This window comes from Gracilinanus agilis, chromosome 2 (assembly GCF_016433145.1).
Source record: "Gracilinanus agilis isolate LMUSP501 chromosome 2, AgileGrace, whole genome shotgun sequence".
Lineage (NCBI taxonomy): Eukaryota > Metazoa > Chordata > Mammalia > Didelphimorphia > Didelphidae > Gracilinanus > Gracilinanus agilis.
Window position 1 is genome coordinate 348,026,489 of NC_058131.1, and position 20,298 is coordinate 348,046,786.

Here is a 20,298-nt window from a genome sequence, read left to right on the forward strand (position 1 = left end):
AGATGTTGAATGAGCTATGCTGAAGTAGAAATATCATTTTGACAGCTATGTGGAAGATGTATTGAAGGGGAGAGAGACTTGAGGTAGAGAGACCAATTAAGAAGTTTGTAGTACAGCCGCAGTTGGGTGGGATGACAATCTGTGATCTATGATGAAGAAACTCAGATGGATTGGTCAAACAGATAGGAGGATAATGAAAGTACAGAGAGGAAAGACTTCCCAGGAAAGGGTGAGAAAAAGTTTTAAATGCTTCAGAAACTCATTTCAGAGACATCATAACAGATGAAGATTGATACTGAAGGGGAAAAAAGGCCATCATAGCGCACAATTAGTATATCATTATTAATATTGGAGAGTACAATTCCAACCAAGTGATGAGAGCCAAAAACCCAAATGCAAAGATTGAGAAGTAAGAGGAGAAAGAATAGAGGCAATGATTTTGGATTACTTTGCTTTTTCTAGATTTCTGGTTATGAAAGGGGAGAAGACATTAGACTTGCTTGAATGGATAATAGGGTCAAATGGGAGTTTTTTAAGATGCCAAAGACCTAGACATATTTTTAGGTAGCAGGGAGGTGAGTCATGACATAAGGTAGGGTAGAAGAAGACAGGGAAGCTGTAGAAGTTTTACCCTTGATAAGGAGAAGGGCTACCTTTTCATTTGACTGGACAAGGAGGAGAAGAGGGGGGAATGATGACAGTTTTAAGATCTAGAATAAGGGAGATCTTGGTGAATGGTTTCTATTGTCTCTATAATATGAGATGAAGTTCTCGGCTGAGAGGGAAGGGAAGAAAGTAGTGTAGGAAGCTTGAGTAAATGAAGCTTTGAGGTAATTCCTGTGGAGTATTGCTAATATTGCCAAATATTCCAATAGAAAGCCAGTTACAAAAGACTAAAAGGATTACCTTGCTATAGTGAGGGCCCTGATGGGATTAGTCATATCAACCATGTCATAGGTTTGGACCTTTTTTCATGTCTGCCATCCCCTGCAACTCTTAGCCATCTCTTCCCATGAGTCTGCCAGGCCTGCTTCTCAACACATAGCCAATGCCTTTCCTCAATTTCTCTTGATATTTCAAAGAGAGCAGTGGAGAGCACAAGGCTGCCCATCCTTGATATATAACTAGCCCATCTTTTCCTCATATATTTATTTCCCTGATGACATCTTTCACTTTAGTTCTTCTTTAAAGTTCCCCATTGGTTACATGTTGCATGTGCCTCTCCATGTGGTTCTCTGTAGTTCATGTTCAGTTTTTCAGAGACCATTGTGCTCCATGTCTCACAACCATACAAAGTCTTCAGAACGATGGTTGGGGAAAGATAGGCCTTTGTTTCAGGGAGAAGCTTGGGCTCCTTAAAAGAATCTTGAAATTTTCCACATTGGACATGTCTTTGTTAGAGGCATTTTGGGCTTTGTCAATAGGGTTGTAGGGAAGGTTAGGAGTAGGTGGGTGTACGGGGATGTAGGTTGGAATGGGTCACTGTACATGCTTGAGGCCAGTCCTGACCTAAATGAATAAATATTTTGGATCCTTGTTTCTGAAAGTTTCAAAGCTCTGGGCTGGAAGTCAGAAGGCCTCCTGAGTTCTAACTCCTACTTTACCACTGACTAACTGTATGATCTTTAGCAAGTACCTTTTTCACTTTCAATCTGCTTCCTTATCTATAAAATGAGGACTTTAGTTTCTAAGAGTTTGATTTGAGCTTCTTTACCTCAGGAAAAATCCTTTGCCCCTTTGTCCTTACGCCTAGATCTATTTCCCCTTCCTCCTTAACTTGGCCTCTCTCTTTCTCAAAGGCCACTTGGTGCTCAGTCCCCCACCCCCTCACACGGGCCCTGCCCTCATCGCTGCTTTGAACATCCTAGAGGGCTTCAACCTTACGAGTCTGGTGTCCAGGGAGCAGGCTCTGCACTGGGTGGCTGAGGTATGGCTTCCTTCCCTTTTTCCACCATTATCCCTGTCTTATGTATCTTTTAGCTTCTCAGCTTCCTTGTCCTACCTTGTGTTCCTGCTTTCTGGGAGTATGGAATGGACACCAAACTCTCACTCCCACCCCTACCCCCTAAGCACCCTCTCCCTCTGAGTACTGGGGATACCAAGCAGTCTTTGGGAAGAGGGTTGGATGCTGGGGAGGCCTTTGGAGCATGGGGTCAGTGAAGATATTTTGGGAATGGGGAATGGGAAAGTCTTTGGAAATCTGAGGGGTGGAACATGGATGTTCTGGAGCCTGGGAGTTACAGGTAGAGAAGAGGTCCTGATGTACTTGCTGTCTCTTGCATGCCTTTGTAAACACAGACCCTGAAGATTGCTCTGGCCTTGGCTAGCAGACTGGGAGATCCCTTCTATGACTCAACCATCTCTGAGAGCACAGAAGACATGCTCAGGTAGGGCCAGGAGATAGGAAGGATTGGGGATGGGACGATAGTGTGAAGAGAACTGAGAAAGGCATTTATCAGAGGCTTTCTCGTCCTTCTGAATTCTCAGAAACACACGCTCCATATTTGTATATGTATATTTATATATGTGTGTGTGTATTGATTTCAAAGATCTATTCTGGCTCTAAATCTTAGAGTACCATGTGTGCATACACAGAGAGTACCAAAATTTTAGTGTAGTTTTAAGCTATTAAATCTTAAACTATAAAACTTTGGTTTGCCCTATATATGTGCATGTATACCCACATAATTAATCACCAGGAATTGTGCTAGATACTAGCACAAATATGAAATAATCCCCACTTCAGGCTAGGTGGCTGATCAGATACGAGAGCCAGGCCTGGAGTTGGTAGGACCTGGGTTCAAATATGGCCTCACACACTTCCTAGCTGTGTGACCCTGGGCAAGTCACTTAATTCTAATTGCCTGGCCATTACTTACTTCAAGTTGATTCCAAGACAAAAAAGTAAAGGTTTAAGAAGAAAAGAAAAGAAACAATCTCTGCTCTCAAAGAATGTACATGTTATTAAGGGAGATAACATGTATATAACAAATGTAAGATTGGGAGGGAAGGCACTAGAATTTATTAGGGGAAAAAAAAGGTTTCCTGTAGGAGGTGGTATTTGAATTATCTAGAACTTATGTCCTAGTCTTGTCTTTATTTCTTGCATTACAGTGTTCAGATTTTTTGACTTGTCACATTATTCTGGGAGAACTGTAATTCTTAAATTGTCTCTATGTATTCTATCTTTGAGATGTTTTGCTTTTATGGATATCACATTTTCTTTTAACACTATTAAATTTTGCTTCTCTTCTGTGTATTTGCATTCCTAATCAATTATTCTCTCTTTTGTTTATTTGGGGAGATGACTTGTCCCTATGGGTTCAAGTTTTTCTATTCTGCCAATTATTCTTACTGTTCATGGCTGTACATTATACTTCACAATTCTTACTTCTCCATTCAGGAATATCCTACCTGATTCTATGCTTTCTTAGGGATCCATAGGGCCCTCACCCCATCAGGTGTTGATTTATTCTCCTCTGTCTTTCTTATTCATTCATGTTTGGGTAGTTTTAGCTGATGTGGAGGCCTCTCTGCTATTAATATCTTCCTTGTTTATCTATTTATACTAGATATCTTTTACTGAGTATTCTTCTTCTAGAGATCTTTGATAATTTCAGTCTTTTTTCCCTTCTATTCTGCTATCACTAACTTTCTCACTCCTTTCCCTTTTATTCTAGTTTCCCTGGGGATTATATCTTTTTTAAAAAAAATTTGTTTTTTCCTAAATTACATGTAAAAAACAGTTTCCAACATTTTTCACAGAATATCGAGTGTTGAATTCTCTCCTTCCTTCCTTCCCTCCCCCACCCCCTCATTCCCCTCAAGATGGTCAACAATCTCATACAAATTTTACATGTGCAATCATGTAAAACATTTTTACATATTAATCCTTTTGTGAAAGGAAACTCAAATAGAAAAAAAAATTAAGAAAGCGAAAAAAAGTTTGCTTTCATCTGGATTCAGACTCAGTTCTTTTCTCTATAAGTAGATGGCATTTTTTTTTTTATCATGAGTCCTTTGGGAAAAGTTTTGGATGATTGTATTGCTGAGAATAACTATTATTCACAGCTGTTCATTTGAAAATATTCCCATCACTGTACAATGTTCTGGTTCAGCTTATTTATGCTTCAGTTTGTAAAAATCTTTCCAGGTTTTTCTGAGCTCCTTCTGTTTGTCATTTCTTACAGCACAGTAGTATTCCAGTATAATTACATACTATAACTTTCTTAGCCATTCCCCAGGCATCCCATCACTTTCCAAATCTTTGCCCCACAAAAAGAGCTGCTTTAAATATTTTTGCATATAGAGGTCCTTCTTCTTTGTTTTTTTTTAATCTCTGGGATACAAACTTAATAATGATATTTCTGGTTCAAAAGGTATATACTGTTTTATAGCCCTTTGGACATAGGTCCAAATTGCTCTTGTGAATGATTGAATCAGTTCACAACTCCTCTATCAGTGTTATCATGTCCCAGCTTTCCCATATCCCCTCCAAGTTTTGTCATATTCCTTTTCTGTCACAATAGACAATGTCATATGTATAGGGAGAGTTGTTTTAATTTGCATTTCTCTAAATAATAATGATTTAGAGCATTTTTTGCATGATTATAGAGAGTTTTAATTATTTTGTCTGAGAACTGCTTGTTCATATCGTTTGACCATTTATCAACTGGGGAATGACTTATTGTCTTATATATTCAACTCATTTCTCTATTTATTTGAGAAATGAGGCCTTTATTAGAGACTTGTAAAACATTTTTGTACCATTATGATTACTGTGTGTTACTTTCCATCCTATTTACCCCTTTTTATTTTCTGACCTCCACTCCCCCCAATTTGCCCTCTTTTCTATCAACTCCCCCCATCTCCTTCTCTTATCCCCTTCCCTTCCTACTTTCCTGTAGGGTAAGATAGCATTCTATACTCGATTGTATATGTTCTTCCTTCATTGAGCCAGTTCTGATAAGTAAGGTTCACATCCTCTTCTCCCCACTTCCCCTCTCTTCCCCTCTACTATCAATGCTCTTTCATGCCTCTTTTATGTACAATGATTTACTTCATTCTATTTTCTCTTCCTCCTCCTCTCAATGCATTCATCTTTCTCATGCCTTAATTTTACTTTATTTTTTATATCATTCCATCCTATTCAACTCACACATTTACTTCTGTCTATGTACTTCTAACTGCCCTCATAACAACAAAGTTCTTTGGTATTATAAGAATCATCTCCCCATGTAGGGATGTATACAGTTAACCTTGTTGAATGTCTTTTGATTTCTCTTTCCTGTTTACCTTTTTATGCTTTTCTTGAGTCTTGTATTTGAGAATCAAATTTTCTGTTTAGTGCTGGTTTTATCATCAGAACTGTTTGAAGGTCCTCTATTTCATTGAATACCCATTTTTTTCTGAAGGATTATGCTCAGTTTTCTGGGTAAGTGATTCTTGGTTGAAATCCTAGTTCCTTTGCCCTCTAGAATATCATATTCCAGGCCCTGTTCTCCTTTAATGTAGAAGCCGCTAAGTCTAATGTTATCCTGACTCTGGCTCCATGACATTTTAACTGTTTCTTTTTGGCTGCTTGCAATATTTCCTCCTTAACCTTGGGAGTATTGGAATTTGGTTATAATATTCCTGAGAGTTATTCTTTTGGGATCTCTTTCAGGAAGTGATTGGTAGATTCTTTCCATTTCTATTTTGTCCTCTTGTTTTAGAATATCAGCAGTTTTCTTTATAATTTCTTGAAAAATGATGTCTAAGCCTTTTTTTTTAATAATAGCTTTCAGGTAATTCAATAATTCTTAATGATCTCTCTTGGATTTATTTTCCAGGTCAGTTGTTTTCCTCATGAGATATTTCATTTTCTTCTATTTTTTCATTCTTTTGACTTTGATTATTTATTGATATCCCATGAAGTCATTATGCTCCATTTGCCCAGTTCTAATTTTTAAGGCTTGATTTCTTGAGTGAGCTTTTGAACCTCCTTTCCCATTTGGCCAATTCTACTTTGGAAAGAATTTTTTTTCCTCAGTGAATTTTTGTACCAATTGGCCAGAGAGCCAATTCTGTTTTTCAAGAAGTTTTTCTTTTCATTGCATTTTTGAATATCTTTTTCCATTTGGCCCATTCTGCAAAATTTCTTTTCTTTTTTGGATTTTTATGCCTCTAACCAATTGGCTTATTCTTTTTTTTTTTTTTAACCCTTAACTTCTGTGTATTAGCTCCTAGGTAGAAGAGTGGTAAGGGTGGGCAATGGGGGTCAAATGACTTACCCAGGGTCACACAGCTGGGAAGTGTCTGAGACCAGATTTGAACCTAGGACCTCCTGTCTCTAGACTTGACTCTCAATTCACTGAGCTACCCAGCTGCCCCCTATTCTGTTTTTTAAGATGTTAATTTATTCAGTATTTTTATGTGCCTCTTTTACCAAGTTGTTGAATCCTTTTTTTTTTTAACAATTTTCTTATATCACTTATTTCTTTTCCCAATTTTTCTTCTACTTCTCTTAATCAACTTCCATTTATTTATTTATTTGACTTTGAAACATTTTATTTAATTAATTGATTTAGAATATTTTTCCATGCTTACATGATTCATGTTCTTTCCTTCCCCACCATAGCTAACGAGTAATTCCACTGGGTTTTGTATATGTCATTGATCACGATCTATTTCCATATTATTAATTCTTAATTGACTTTTAAAATCCTTTTTGAACTGCTTGATAACATGGGTTGATGGGGACATAATTAGGGATGTAGATTCTAAGTGATCACCCTAATGCAAATATTAATAATATGGAAACAGGTCTTGATCAATGACATATATAAAACCCAGTGGAATTACTCGTTGGCTATGGGGGGGGGAGGGAGGAAAGGAAAGAACACGAATCATGTAACTATGGAAAAATATTCTAAATCAATTAATTAAATAAAAAATTTCAATTAAAAATAAAAATAAAAAAAATAAAATCCTTTTTGAGCTCCTTCATTAATTCTTTTTGGGCTTGAGAGCAATTAATATTTTTCTTGGAGGTTTTGGATGTAGCAGTTTTGACTTTGTTGGCTTCTTCTGAGTTTGAATCTACCCTGTTATCAAAATAATTTTCTATGTTATTTCTTTTTTTGTTGTTTGCTCATTTTCCTGCCTTTTTCTTTTAGTTTAAAAAAACTGTTTAAGTTGGGCTTTGTAACTGCGGTGAAGGGAGCACTGTTCTAAGTTTCAGTTCTTTGTGTGGTTGCCTTCAGAACTGGCTCTGGGGATCTATCTGCTTTCAGGTCTTCCAAGGTGGTATGATGTAAAGAGAGGTGTGTTTAATACTCTCTGGGCCTGTGAGGTATTCTGAGTGACTTTAAGCACTCTTACTCCTTGGAACTGTGACCAGGGTCCCTTGCTCCCCTGTGGCTATAAATGATGGTTTATACTGGGGTGTTCCTCCTCACCCTGTGACTGGGCCCCAGGACTGTGACTATTTGGGCAATGCAACAAGAATCTTGTGTCCAGAGCCAGCAAAGGGACTCCTGTAATCTTCTTCTAAGCAGTTGTTTGACCCCCTGTGGCTAAGAGTTCCTGAAGCTTTGGCTGTTGTTTCAGTGGTGCCAAAGTGGGGGCTGCCTTGCATGCTGTGCTCTACCTTCACCCTGTTGCACTAGATCCCTTGTGCTTGCCTTCTAAGTTGTTTTGAGCTGAAAAATTACTTCACAGTGTCATTTTGTGGGTTTTGCTGCTCTAGAATTTTTTTTTTTGAAGCATTATATCATAGCTTTTTGGAGGGTAATTTAGTAGAAATTGTACCTTCTCTGCCATCTTGGTTTGTATTTTAAAGCTGTCTCAGCTTCCTCTCATACTAGGAAATTCAAGTTTCACCATCCTGCTTTTGACCCAGTTATTTTCTGGGGGTACAGAACTGGGCCAAATTGAAAGCTGGGTTCTCTCAGGTGTACTGGATTGGAATAAGTGTTCTGCCCCAGTTTCCTTTGTTCTTTAGTTGTCTGAGCTCTGCTATGGCACAGAGTGCTGCTGAGCTGCTGTTATAGCCTAAGTAACCTTCTGACTTTGGTTTTTATGATACTATGAGGAGACAATACATAGGGTTTAATTGTTATAAGTCTGTATTGATTTGTAAAGCTATGCTATGGGATCGTGTTTGGCAGTGGAGGAAGAGGTGTTGAATGAGCACACTAGGAGGTAAGAATAAACCTTCTCTAGGGGAAAGTAAAAACATGAATCATGGAACCATGGAAAATTTTTCAAAAAAATAAAATATTTAAATCTAAAAAAAAAAAGAATAAGCCTTCTCTGCTGTTAATTCATTGAATGGTTATCTTGTTAGGATTCTTGGTGCCCTAAACTATATAAAGAGCTAAAATTGCCTTTTTTTTTTTTTGCATACTTCCTGTGGTCCTAGATCTTGTTGGTATGTGATGTGGATATGTCCTATTATTGTCAAGAGTACCACCATCCTCACGGTCACCTAGGCTCACAACTTAGGTGTCATTTTTGATTCTTCATTCTCTCATCCCTCTTATCCAATCTATTGCCAACTCCTGTTATTTATTCCTTTGTAACATCTCTCACATGTACCCCCCTTCTCTCTTCTGACACTGCCACTACTCTGGTGTAGGCTTTTATCACTTCACACATAGATTATTGCAATGGCCCTCTAGTCTCTCTGCTTCAAATCTCTCCCATCTCCTGTCCATCCTCTACTAAGTTAGCAAAATGACTTTCTTAAAGTACAGAATTGACTATATTTCTCCTGTCCTCATTCAATAAATTCCAGTAGCTCCTTTTTATTTCCCCAGAACTGAATCTAAAAATTTCTGGCTTTTAAAACCTTTTGTAATCTGTCCCATAGATTTCAAATCTTCTTACACCCTCCACCCTTAATGCACTCTAGTGATACTGGCTTCCTTTTGGTTTTCTATACCATCTCCCAGCTCTATGCATTTTCACTGACTGTCTCCCATATTTGGAATATTCTCCCTCATTTTCTTTACCTCCTGGCTTCCTTCAAATCTCAGCTAAAATTCCACCTTCTGCAAGAAGCTCTTCCCAGTCTTTTTTTTATTATTAATTTTTCATTAAAGACAAAACCAAACTCTAATACTAAGTATTGGTTCCAAGGCAGAAGAGCAGTAAGGACTAGGCAGTTGAGGGTTAAGTGATTTGCTCAGGATAACATAGCTAGGAAGTATCTGAAGTCAGATTTGAACCCAGGTCTTCCTGACTCCAGGCCTGGCACTCTATCCACTGAGCCACCTAGCTGTATTCCTAGTCTTTCTTAATGTCTTTCTTCTGAGATTACTTCCAATTTATCATATATATATATATATATGTATATATATATATATATACACACACATATATATATATATTTATATTATTGGTACATGATTGTTTGCATGTTAACTCCTTTAGTTGACTGTGAGCTTCTTGAGAGCAGAGACTGCTTTTGCCTCTCTTTCCCTAGCATTTAGCATAATACCTGGTGTATAGTAAGTGCTTAATGAATGTTTATTGACCTGTCCTAATTTGACTTGAAGGAAGTGAGAAAATCTATGAGTCAGAGAATCTCTGGCTAGTGCAAAGGCTGGTAAATGGAGGCTTTACCTGAGGAACAGAGAAAAGACTAGTTTGTTTAGACCCATGATGGTGAACCTATGGTACATGTGCCAAAAGGGCATGCAGAGACCTTTCTGTGGGCACTCAAGCCATTGCTCACCCAAGTTTGTTACTAGAAAGGAATAGGGGGAGTTGCTCACTTCGTTCTCTCCATTGAACTGAGGATATTTTTCACTTCACCCACCCCTCTGCCCAGCAGCATAATGGGAGCACTTCCTCCCCTATCTGGGTAAGGTGGGGGGTGCCCAGGGTCTCTGGGAGGGGCAGAGCACAGAGCATGGTCACTAAAAGGTTTGCCATCTCTGGTCTAGGTCATACAGTAAAGGAAAGGAAGTAATTTATGGATGCTTAAGAGATAGGTTGGAGCCATGTTATGAAAGACTTTAAAAGCCAAGTAGAGGAATCTATAATTTTACCTTTGAAGCAATAGAGAACCACTGGAGTTTAATGAATAGGGGAGTAACTTGCTCAGAACTACACTTAAGGATAAATCATTTTGGCTGAAGTGTGAAGGACAGAATGGTGTGGGGAAAAACATGAGGGAAGGGGACTAATTAAAAGGCCATTTTAAAGGGCAGCTGGGTGACTCAGTGGATTGAGAGCCAGGCCTAGAGACATGATGTCCTGGGTTCAAATCTGGCCTCAGACACTTCCTATCTGAGTGACACCTCCATTGCCTAGTCCATACCATTCTTCTGCCTTGGAACCAATACATAGTATTGATTCCAAGATGGAAGGTAAAGGTTTAAAAAAATAATAATAATACAAGACCATTATAATAGTGCAACAAATGGGTGATAAAGGCCTGATCTAAGATCATAGCTTCAGGAATAAAGAAAAGGGGTCAGATATGAGAGACATTGTAGGTGTAGAAATAAAAAGATTAGGTAACCGATGGGAAATCTAGGGTAAAAGAAAGTGAGGAGTCAAGAATACTGTGACAAACCTGGAAGACTGGAAGAGGGGTAGGTTTTAGGGAAAAGGCAATGAATTCTGTTTTGGACATGTCAAAGTCAAGATGTCTTGGGACATCTAGCTTTATATGTCCAATAGGCAGTTGGAATAGTAGGAATGGAGCTTGGGAGAGACTGGGACTGTATAAATTGATTTATGAGTAATTTGCATAGAGATGATAATTGAACTCATGGGAGTTGATGAGGTCACCAACACAGAGGGAAGAAAAGTTTCCAGAATAAAACTTTGAGGATTATTCACAGTTGAGGGACATAATAGGGATGATGAGCCAAGAAAGGACAGAGGAGTGGTCAGACCAGGCATGTATGTTTGCATGTATCTAGCAATATGTGTAGAAATGTATATTCATGTGTGTATGTACACATTGATGCATGTGTATGAGTGTATATATACTGCATATACCTACACATTGGATGTGTGAGCATGGGTATATGTGTATGTGATAGATTGAGTCATGTCATTCAGTCATGTCAGTTGTATCTGACTCTTTATGATGCCATTTTGGGTTTTCTTGGTAGAGGTACTGGAGTAGTTTTCTTTGCCAGCTCATTTTACAGATGAAGAATCTGAGGCAACCAGGGTTATGTGACCTACTCAGGGTGACATAGCCAGTAAGTGTCTGAGGCCAGATTTAAATTCAGAACAATGAGTCTTCCTGACTCTGGGCTCGACACAATCCACTGTGCCACCTAGCTGCCATACACAATAACAATAGTAGACATGAAAAGAATACTAAAAAGACAGAGGTTTTCCATTTCCTTCTCCAGCTCATTTTACAAATGAGAAAACTGAGGCAAATAGGGTTAAATGAATAACCCAGGGTCACACAGCTAATAAGTGTCTGAAGTTGGATTTGAACTTAGGTCTTCTGATTTGAGTATACCCAGCTCCATGGCCCCATTCACACACTTTTCACCCCTCCCCCCTTTTTTTTTTAATTTTTTTTTTTTTTTTTTTGCTTTTGCATTTAGTCTTAGCCTGCCTCTCCTGGGAGTATGGAAACTGATCAAGTGGGCTTTGTCTAGGTTCTGCCTGGCCTCTTGACAAATCCTTGACACTGCTCTCTCAGCTCTCCCCATTGTGCTCTTCACAGCAAGCTGGAGGCCGGGTACCTTCGGGGCCATATCAACGATTCACAGGCGGACCCCGGCTCACTGCTGCCTGCCTATGAGTTGGATGGTGGTGCCACAGCTGCACAGGTGCTGGTGATGGGGCCTGATGACTTCATTGTAGCTGTGGTCAGGTACAGTCTAGTGCCCTGAATTTTGATCCCAGAGTTCAGAGACCTGGTCAGGCTGGGGAAGTAGAGCAGGGATTACCCAGTGCAAGTGTCTTCTTCTTTCTTTGTTGGAACAGGGAACTGGGATTGGGTGTGGGGAGGGCATTGTTGATCCTTTGGGCATCCACTCCGTGGAGAAGAGTCTGCAGGGAGATGGGGTGTTATCTATGTGTCCTGTCATCCTGCAGCTCACTGAATCGCCCCTTCGGCAGTGGCCTCATCACGCCCTCTGGGATCCTGCTAAACAGCCAGATGTTGGACTTCTCCTGGCCCAATAAAACTGCAAACCATTCAGCACCCAGCCTGGTACTTCCTAGGCTGGTCCACTTGCCCTACCCACCTGTGTTCCCCTCTCTCTTCTTTTTCTCTTGTACTGTAGGATAATCCTCTAAATTGCCTCAAACACCTTAGCTCCCCATGAAACACTTTGTTCCTAATTCTTACCTCTTTCCTCACTTTCCTCCTTTCTTCTTCCCTTCTATCTCCTCCCTTTCTCACCCTGCATCCTAAAATATGCTGCTCAGGTCCCTGTACACAGCAGGTTCTCAGAAATTGTTTAAATGAATGAATAAGCCAGCTGTATGCCCAGTCCTGTGCTGGTTACTTGCCCTACCTGGGGAGATATAGCACTTCAAATACATGTAAACATAACATCACTTGTCCCAAGCAAGAATTAAATTTGGGGAGTGACATCACTAGGGATTGGATGATCAGGAAAGGCCTCCTGAAGGGATGGCCTTGATCCTTGGGCTGCTTCCTTCTGTCCCCTGTCCCTTATATTTTCTCCCCAGTTTCTTTTCTCATCCTTCTGTGCCCAGCCATTTCTCCTTTATCTCCCAGATGGCCCTGGGGAGGGGAAACTGTCCATTTCAAGGACAGCCTATTGAGACACGAGCCACTAGCAGAGCTAGGCTTCAAAATTTCTTTGAGCCTAGAAGAAGCTGGGGACAAAGGGAGTCAGTTCAGGGTCCCCTCCCATCACCCATGCAATCTATGTTACTATGACAGGAGAATGCCATTCATCCTGGGAAGAGACCACTGTCCTTCCTGCTACCCACAGTGGTGAGGCCAGCTGAAGGACTTTGCGGGACTTACCTGGCATTGGGAGCCAATGGTGCTGCCCGAGGACTTAGCAGCCTCACCCAGGTGAGCCTTCCCTTTTGTCCCTCTTGACAGAGAAGCATGGGAGCTGAGCACTAAAAGTCCTTGGCCTTGGGACCATGTTGCTCATTAGGAATGGGAGAGGCTCAGGGGCTGCATCCACTCCCTTCTCCCCTTCCACCCACACCCCTTCTCAGGTCTACTTCACCTAAATTTTCTCTCAGTTTTTTAGATAACTTTGGGTCTGTCACCCTGTTTTCCTAGGAAACATAAGAGACAATTAATGGGGCAGCTAGGTGATATGGTTGATAGAGTGCCAGGCCTGGAGTCATAAAGACTTGAGTTCAAATTCAACCTCAGACATTTTGTGATCCTGGCAAGTCATTTAATCTCTGACTTCTTTTTCTCATTTGTGAAATGGAAATAATGCTAATAATAATAGCACCTTTCCCCTGGGGTTATTGTGAGGATTAAATGAGATAATAATTGTAAAGTGCTTAGCACAGTGCCTGGCATATAGTAAATGTTACATAAAATATTAGCTATTACTACTATTACTATCATTATTATTATTATTAATAGTAAAGCACTAGAAAAGTAATCAGGAGATCTGGAATCCAATTGTATTTCTGATACTAGTTGTTTGTGTAAGGGCAAATCATGGGACATTTCTTAGCCTTGGTTTCATTATCTGTGAAATGGACAGAATAACACTTGCACTGTTTACCCTGTCTGGCTATTGTGTGTAAAGAGACTTGTATACCTTAAAACATGATGGAAATGTGAGCTATTATTCTTAGGCAAGGTTAAGCAGCATGGTATAATGAAAGAACCTTGGGGCAGAGGATCAACCCTGGGTCCTAGTTAAGATCCACTACAAACTTTATCTTTGGCTAATGGAAAAAGTCAGTTTACTTCCTTGGATTTCACTTTCCCCCTCTGTCAAACCAGAACACTAATCTCTGACTTTCCTGACTCTAAGAAACAGTATTAGTGTCTGAAACAGTGATAAGGAAGTGCTTTGATAAATATTAATAAAAATATTAGTGCTTTAAAGTTTGCAAAATGTCTTTCAAATATTTCATTTTATACTTAGAATAACCCTGGAAGGTGGGCGATATTACTATCCCCATTTTGCAGCTGGGGAAACTGAGGCAAACAGGTTAAGCAGTTTTCCCAAGGTCAGACAATAAACATCTAAAGCAAGATTTTAATTTGTCTAATGCACTACCTAGCTGATAGGAGTGTGCTGGTAAATAACATAATATAAATTTATCAATATTGTTATAAATAACAAAAAATAAGTTTCATAACAGACTCTCTGGGAAGAAAAAATTCTGCCTGTGACAATTTTTTTTAAATCCTTACCTTCTGTCTTAGAATGAATACTGTGTATTGGTTCCAAAGTAGAAGAGCAATAAGGGCTAGGCAATGGGAGTTAAGTGGCTTGCCCAGGGTCACATGGCTAGGAAATGTGACATTCTTTTAAGTTGAATCCACATCAATAACATTTTCTCCATTATTTTCTTAAATCTAAACAATCAACAAAACCACAAATCAAGCTTTGACTTGCAATATTTACTGATTTCAAAGCTGAACATGCTCATACTGAAAAGTTAACAGTTGGCACTTGTAAGCCAGTTTGAGCTAACTCCAGTGCAGCCTTTTCTCTATTACTTGTACCACCTAGCACCTAAAAGTATAAAATGCTTTATAGCTGTAAGGGCTGATTTGCCTGGGTTCTTTGGGGCTATACCTTGGTTATGTGCACCCCTTACCTCTGTGGCATCCTGCAGGTACTGGTAAACGTGCTGACCATGAACAGAAATCTGAGTGACAGCCTATCCCTAGGGCGCCTCCACCCTGAGCTCCAATCCAACATCCTCCAGGTGGACAGTGAGTACTGGGAGAAGGGCAGGCTGGTGGGGTCCTGATTCTGAAGTCTAGGTGGGCCAGACCAATAGCAGGTACAACCCCCAAAGTGCCTCCTGAGAAGGGGACTTTTAGGCTTCAGTTTCCATCTTCTGCCTTAGACCATCCCTACGAATACACACACACACACACACACACACACCATCCACCACAGACACAGACACACACATACATACCAATCCCTCTATAGCCTCATCCCCACCACACCCACCTGCAGCAACACCTCCTGGGAATTTCTTGGATCTTTACAGGGATTATGTGGCTTTCATGTCTGTGTTTCTACTCATTAACATTGTGCCTGGCACATTGTAAATGCTTAATAAAATACTTGTTAATTGACTCATTACTTAGTCAATCTCCCCCTGTCCTGGATGCATTGTCAATTTTGCAGAGATAATAAGCCTTTCATTATCTACTCTGGAACTTTGGGAAGAAAGAAAGCTTTAGCTGAGAGTTGCTGTCATTGCCGTTTATTATTTGGGGACACCGTTTCTCTGAACTACTCTTTTAAAATTTTGAATTGATAGATTTTATTTTTGTTTTGTAGTCATTTCCAATTATATCCTTCCTCTACCCTCCTCAGAGAGCTTGTAGCAAAGAAGTAAGAAGTAAATCTGTGATTTTTTTGGTAAAGGGATTCCCAAGTGATCAATTTCTCCCCTTGCTACCTTTTTGTTTTAGAGAGTTGTCTAGAACACAGGTGTTGAATTCAGGGCCAGTGGGTCACATGCAGCCCCCAACACTAAGAGTGCTCCAGAATCTTTACAATGTCATTGGGAAATATTTAACAAAATAAGTTAAAGTAATAGAACATAGGTAATGTTAATATGTACCTTTCTAAGTCAAGATGCTTTGCAGTTAGTTGACTTAGTGGATAGAATGCTAGGCCTGGAGTCAGGAAGACCCATCTTCCTGAGTTCAAATTTAGGTTCAGACACTTACTAGCTATGTAAACTTATCACTTAACTGTGCCTCAGTTTCCTCATTTGTAAAGGGAAGGAAATGGCAAACCACTTCAGTATCTTTGCTAGGAAAACTTCAGATGGAGTCACGAAGACTTGGATGGGACTGAACAACAACAAAGTCAATATGTGGCCCTCAGGGTTCCTTATGTATGATTTTGTGCTCCTATTTCCATTTGAATTTGACATCACTGGTCTAGATACAGCTAATAAAGAACAAAAGTGGAAAAAAGTAGTTCATCAAAACTAACCTATCCATTGACCTAATCTGACAATATATACCAGTGGTTCCCAAACTTTTTTGGCTTACCACCCCCTTTCCAGAAAAAATATTACTTAGCCCCCTGGAAATTAATTTTTTAAAAAATTTTAATAGCAATTAATAGGAAAGATAAATGCACCTGTGGCCATCACTGCCTTCCTGGATCGCTGTAGCACCCACCAGGGGGCGGTAGCACCCACTTTGGGAATCATTGATATATACAATGCTACACAATCATTGTCCCCACTCTAGAAACAACAGCTGGATTATCTTTTTGTCATGCTGAGTGGCCAGCTCCTCTGTACCTCTTTTATGCCCACTTCAGCTAAGTAGTGGTCATTCATTTACCAACTGTGATTTAGTCCTGTTTGCCTCAGTTCCCTCACTGTAAAATGAGCTGGAGAAGGAAATGGCAAACCACCTCAGTATCTCTGCCAAGAAAACCCCAAATGGGGTCTTGAAGAGTTGGACACAATGGAAAACTAAGATGAAATAACTACTTGTTTAACCTTCTGGGTTGTTTTTGGAAGAAAAGTAAACTTGAAAATGCTAAAAAGATGGTACAGTCTTTTAAATTGCTTTACTTGAGAATACAAAGGATTAAAAGTCAAGTTCATCTACATATTAGTTACTAGCCCTCTAGTTCTCTCCACCCCAGTTGCTGTGGGTGGACTTTCTTGAGATTGGCTGTTCCTCTTTTCTGGGTTTAGAGCCCTCCCAGATTTGGTGGAGTAGTCCTCTTGGGCAGATCCTCCACAGACTTTTAAGCCATGGCTGTACAGATAACCTATAGACAGTTGATGGTAGAGTTGCTGTCAGTAAAATTTGTCCATGACATTAACTGTTGCCTCTTTCTCTGCCCTTTTCTTACCTCCATGATGCCCTCTTCTCTCTCAACCTTCCTTCTGACCCCCTTCTTTTCTTGCCTCCCACCTACCCAAAGACTACTCTTGCAAAGTACTTTGAGATTTAGCCCTAAGCCCTCAGAGCGAATTTCAATCATTTTCCTTTCCTCATGACTGAGGCTCCCCACCTTCAAAATGAGAAAAGGGTTGGACTAGATGCCCCCCTACTCAAACCAGTTTATTTATGACAGTAGTCACGTGACCGTATGCTAATCCCACAACCTCTCAAGATCTCATTTTCTTCACCTTTATTATGTGTCTCCTGGGCCTGGACTAATTCTATAGCCTCTTAATTGGTGTCCTGCTTTAAACCCCTCATCCCTTTTCCAGTCTCTCCCATGGTCCCGCTGCCAAAACGATAGTCCTTCCTAAAGCACCCAAAGTCACTAAATGACCCCAAGTAGGTAATAAATTTGTTCTGTAAAAGAGGGATGTTGGGACTAATGTTAATGACCTATAACTAGTTTTATACCTTGGGCAAGTCCCAGAGTTAACCAGTGTTCAGTTATTTCATGTGTAAAATGTGGGGATTGGAGATGATTTCTAAGGTCCTTTCCTACCCTGACAGTTCATAATTCCCTTAGGGGAATTTACTCTTTCAATCTGATCTCTGGAGATTGTTGGGATTTGGGAGACTAGAAAGAATTTTGGGAAATGATGGGGATTTTCTCAGGGTGTTGAAATCGTTTGTCTCCAGCTTGCTCAGGACAGACAAGCCCTGAAGAACAAATCCCCTTGGCCGGTGACTGTGTGTTTACATGGGTTTACTGAACACTCAGAAGAGGATTCAGCACAGAGAAAGTACTTCATAAATGCTTGGTGAATTGATTTTGTTGCATGTGACTTCTTTCAGGTGAATTCACAGAGGAAGAGGTTGAGTTTCTGGAAGCTCGGGGCCACCGGGTTGAGAAGGTAGATGTTCTGTCCTGGGTCCATGGAGGCCGGAGAACCAACAACTTCATCATTGGGGTGAAGGACCCTCGAAGCCCTGATGGAGCGGGTGCCACCATCTTATAGGGGTGGGTGGGTGGGGCAGGGGCAGGCGCTGCAGCACAAATACCCCTTTGCATGTTCCAAGAGCCCCTTGGAGCCCTGCCCTCCCCTTGGGCGAGGGAGGGAGGTGGGGAACAGGCACTGAGTGGGTCTGAGGACCTGAGGCTCCCCATTGGTGCCTTCAAGCTCTGCCCTGGGCCTGGGGACCAGAGGAGATTTATATCAAACACAATTCCAGAATAATTGACAAATTCCACAGTTGATGGGTGTGGCCTGACAGACCTCTGGCAAGAAGACGAGAAGAATGGTTCTTCCTCCTACAGATACTTCCCACTCAGGAGAGGCTTAGGGAAATGCTTGCTTAAAAAAACAAAAACAAACAAAAAACACCCAGGTGGCCCTAACCGTCCTCCAAACCACCAACCCTCTGCATCTTGCACCTCCCCTCTCCTCTGTCTCATTTCTTAACTGACTTGGTTTTTTTAAACTGACCATCCAGGAGCAAGGGGCCCTCTTTCTCCTCCTCTCTGTCCCAGAAGTAGGAAGGATCTGAGGGAGAGGTGCAGGGAGAAGGGGCCACATAAGGGTGGGGTGGGGTGGGGGAAACAGCTCAGGGGCTTCCACTTCCCAAGAGGAATTAAAGAGAAAGTTGCTTAAGAAACCTTATCTCTGGCTTGGTCTGTTAGCTGGTCTCTAGGTCAAAGTTGGGACAGATGGCTGAATTTTGGGGAGAGAGAAATCTCATTTCACTTAGACTTCTAATCTGAGCACTTTAGGCTATCTACAACCTCAGAGGCCTTTTAGACCATCTCTCTACCTCTGGGCAATGCTAACCCTAACTCACTCCATTAAACATTTCAGTCCTGTGAAGTTCACCAAGGGAGGACCGGAAGGAGGGGAAGTGGATCTCTGCTTTTAATTTTCCTTAGTCTCTGATAGGCTGTGCCCTTGAAGTGGGATGGAGTGAGGCATATGTCATTAGGCCCTTTCTTCCTCATGAACCACTGAACATTGATGCTGGAAACTTATTGACTCCCTAATTGTATAGAGGTGGAAACTGAGGCCCAAGAGGGGAAATCACATGCCTAAGTTCCTCAGCCTTGAGTAAATTGTACTCAGAGCACAAAATACAATAGTTGAAAGGAACCCCAGAGGTCATCTGGAACAGAACAAAGACTTTTTCAGGTGGAACTCTCCATGTTTGCAGTCTCTCCTTTTACTGACCCTGGAATCTCCTTCCCTATAACTTCCATCCCCATTGCTCCTACAATCTGTTTCTGCAGCTGAGTAGAACAAAGCTATACCCTCTTCATATGACAGCTCCTCAAATACCTAGACACTGATCATGTTTCCCCTAAGTCTTTTCTTCTCAGGGCTAAACAACTTTAGTTCCTTCAACTTATGTCATCTCATACATCTAAGCCTCCCGACTCCTAACCTAGTACTCTTTTTGTGCCACTAGATGCATAACCTTGCTCTTAAATGTCAACAATGACCTCAGATATAGGTCCACTTTTGAGCCAATTCTGCTGGCCTCCCACCTGCCTGAGATTATTTCTTTAAGGTAGATGACTCCTCTCTCTGGCCCCCACCTCTCTCCCTAATTTCAGTCCTCTGTCTCTAGCTTCTCAACGGGCCACTCCAGTGCTAAGTCCTGTGATCTTATTACCCTACTTAGATGCTCCACCAGGACTCAAAATTTAACTTGGAAGATATAGGATTTTAAACCTGGAAGGGAATTGAAGCCATCCAGTCTCAGAAAGGTGAAGGTATATGAGCCAGATTCATTCAGAATGTAAGTGCCAGAGCTGAGGACAGAAACCCCTAGGCACAACCATGGGAGTGATGAAGCCTCTGAAGCTTTAGGACCTGGACCACCCTGGAAGATTTTGGACTGTTTCTATTATTGCCCCTTCAACATTTCTAGAGGATAGGCTATGGACCAAAACGCAGAGGGCCTAGGTTCTGGAGAACCAACGACTGAGGCAGAAGAACAAGACCAATTCCGGCCCTACCATTTCCCTGACAGGGCAAAGCAGAGGGGACATTGTCCACTCAGGCTAGGGATTGCAAAAAGAGGGAGGGTACAGTGGGCTCTGCACTACGGGTAGGCGTGGGATGCGGACTGCGGCCTAAAGAAAAGAAAGGCCAAGGGTTCGAGGCTAGACCACTGGAGGATCGGGAAAGAAAAACCGCTGAGGATGGAGGGAGAAAAAAATCGAAGTTCCATCCAGGAGGGACCAGGGCGGGGCGGGGTGGGGCGGGGCG

At 41.0% G+C, this 20,298-nt stretch overlaps 1 protein-coding gene across 2 annotated transcripts in view; it reads left to right on the plus strand.

Annotated features, from left to right (window-relative positions):
* The window catches only part of GGT7 (gamma-glutamyltransferase 7), a 42,171-nt gene extending 24,117 nt beyond the window's left edge, over positions 1-18,054 (plus strand). The window contains exons 9-15 of one of the 2 annotated variants that reach the window (XM_044661589.1): positions 1,800-1,927; positions 2,299-2,387; positions 11,690-11,839; positions 12,064-12,181; positions 12,884-13,021; positions 14,773-14,872; positions 17,891-18,054. In XM_044661589.1, coding sequence (XP_044517524.1) covers positions 1,800-1,927; positions 2,299-2,387; positions 11,690-11,839; positions 12,064-12,181; positions 12,884-13,021; positions 14,773-14,872; positions 17,891-18,054 — 887 coding nt within the window. The remainder of the gene's footprint in view (positions 1-1,799; positions 1,928-2,298; positions 2,388-11,689; positions 11,840-12,063; positions 12,182-12,883; positions 13,022-14,772; positions 14,873-17,890) is intronic. The other variant, XM_044661590.1, reaches the window with a different exon arrangement.
* Positions 18,055-20,298: the final 2,244 nt, after the last annotated feature.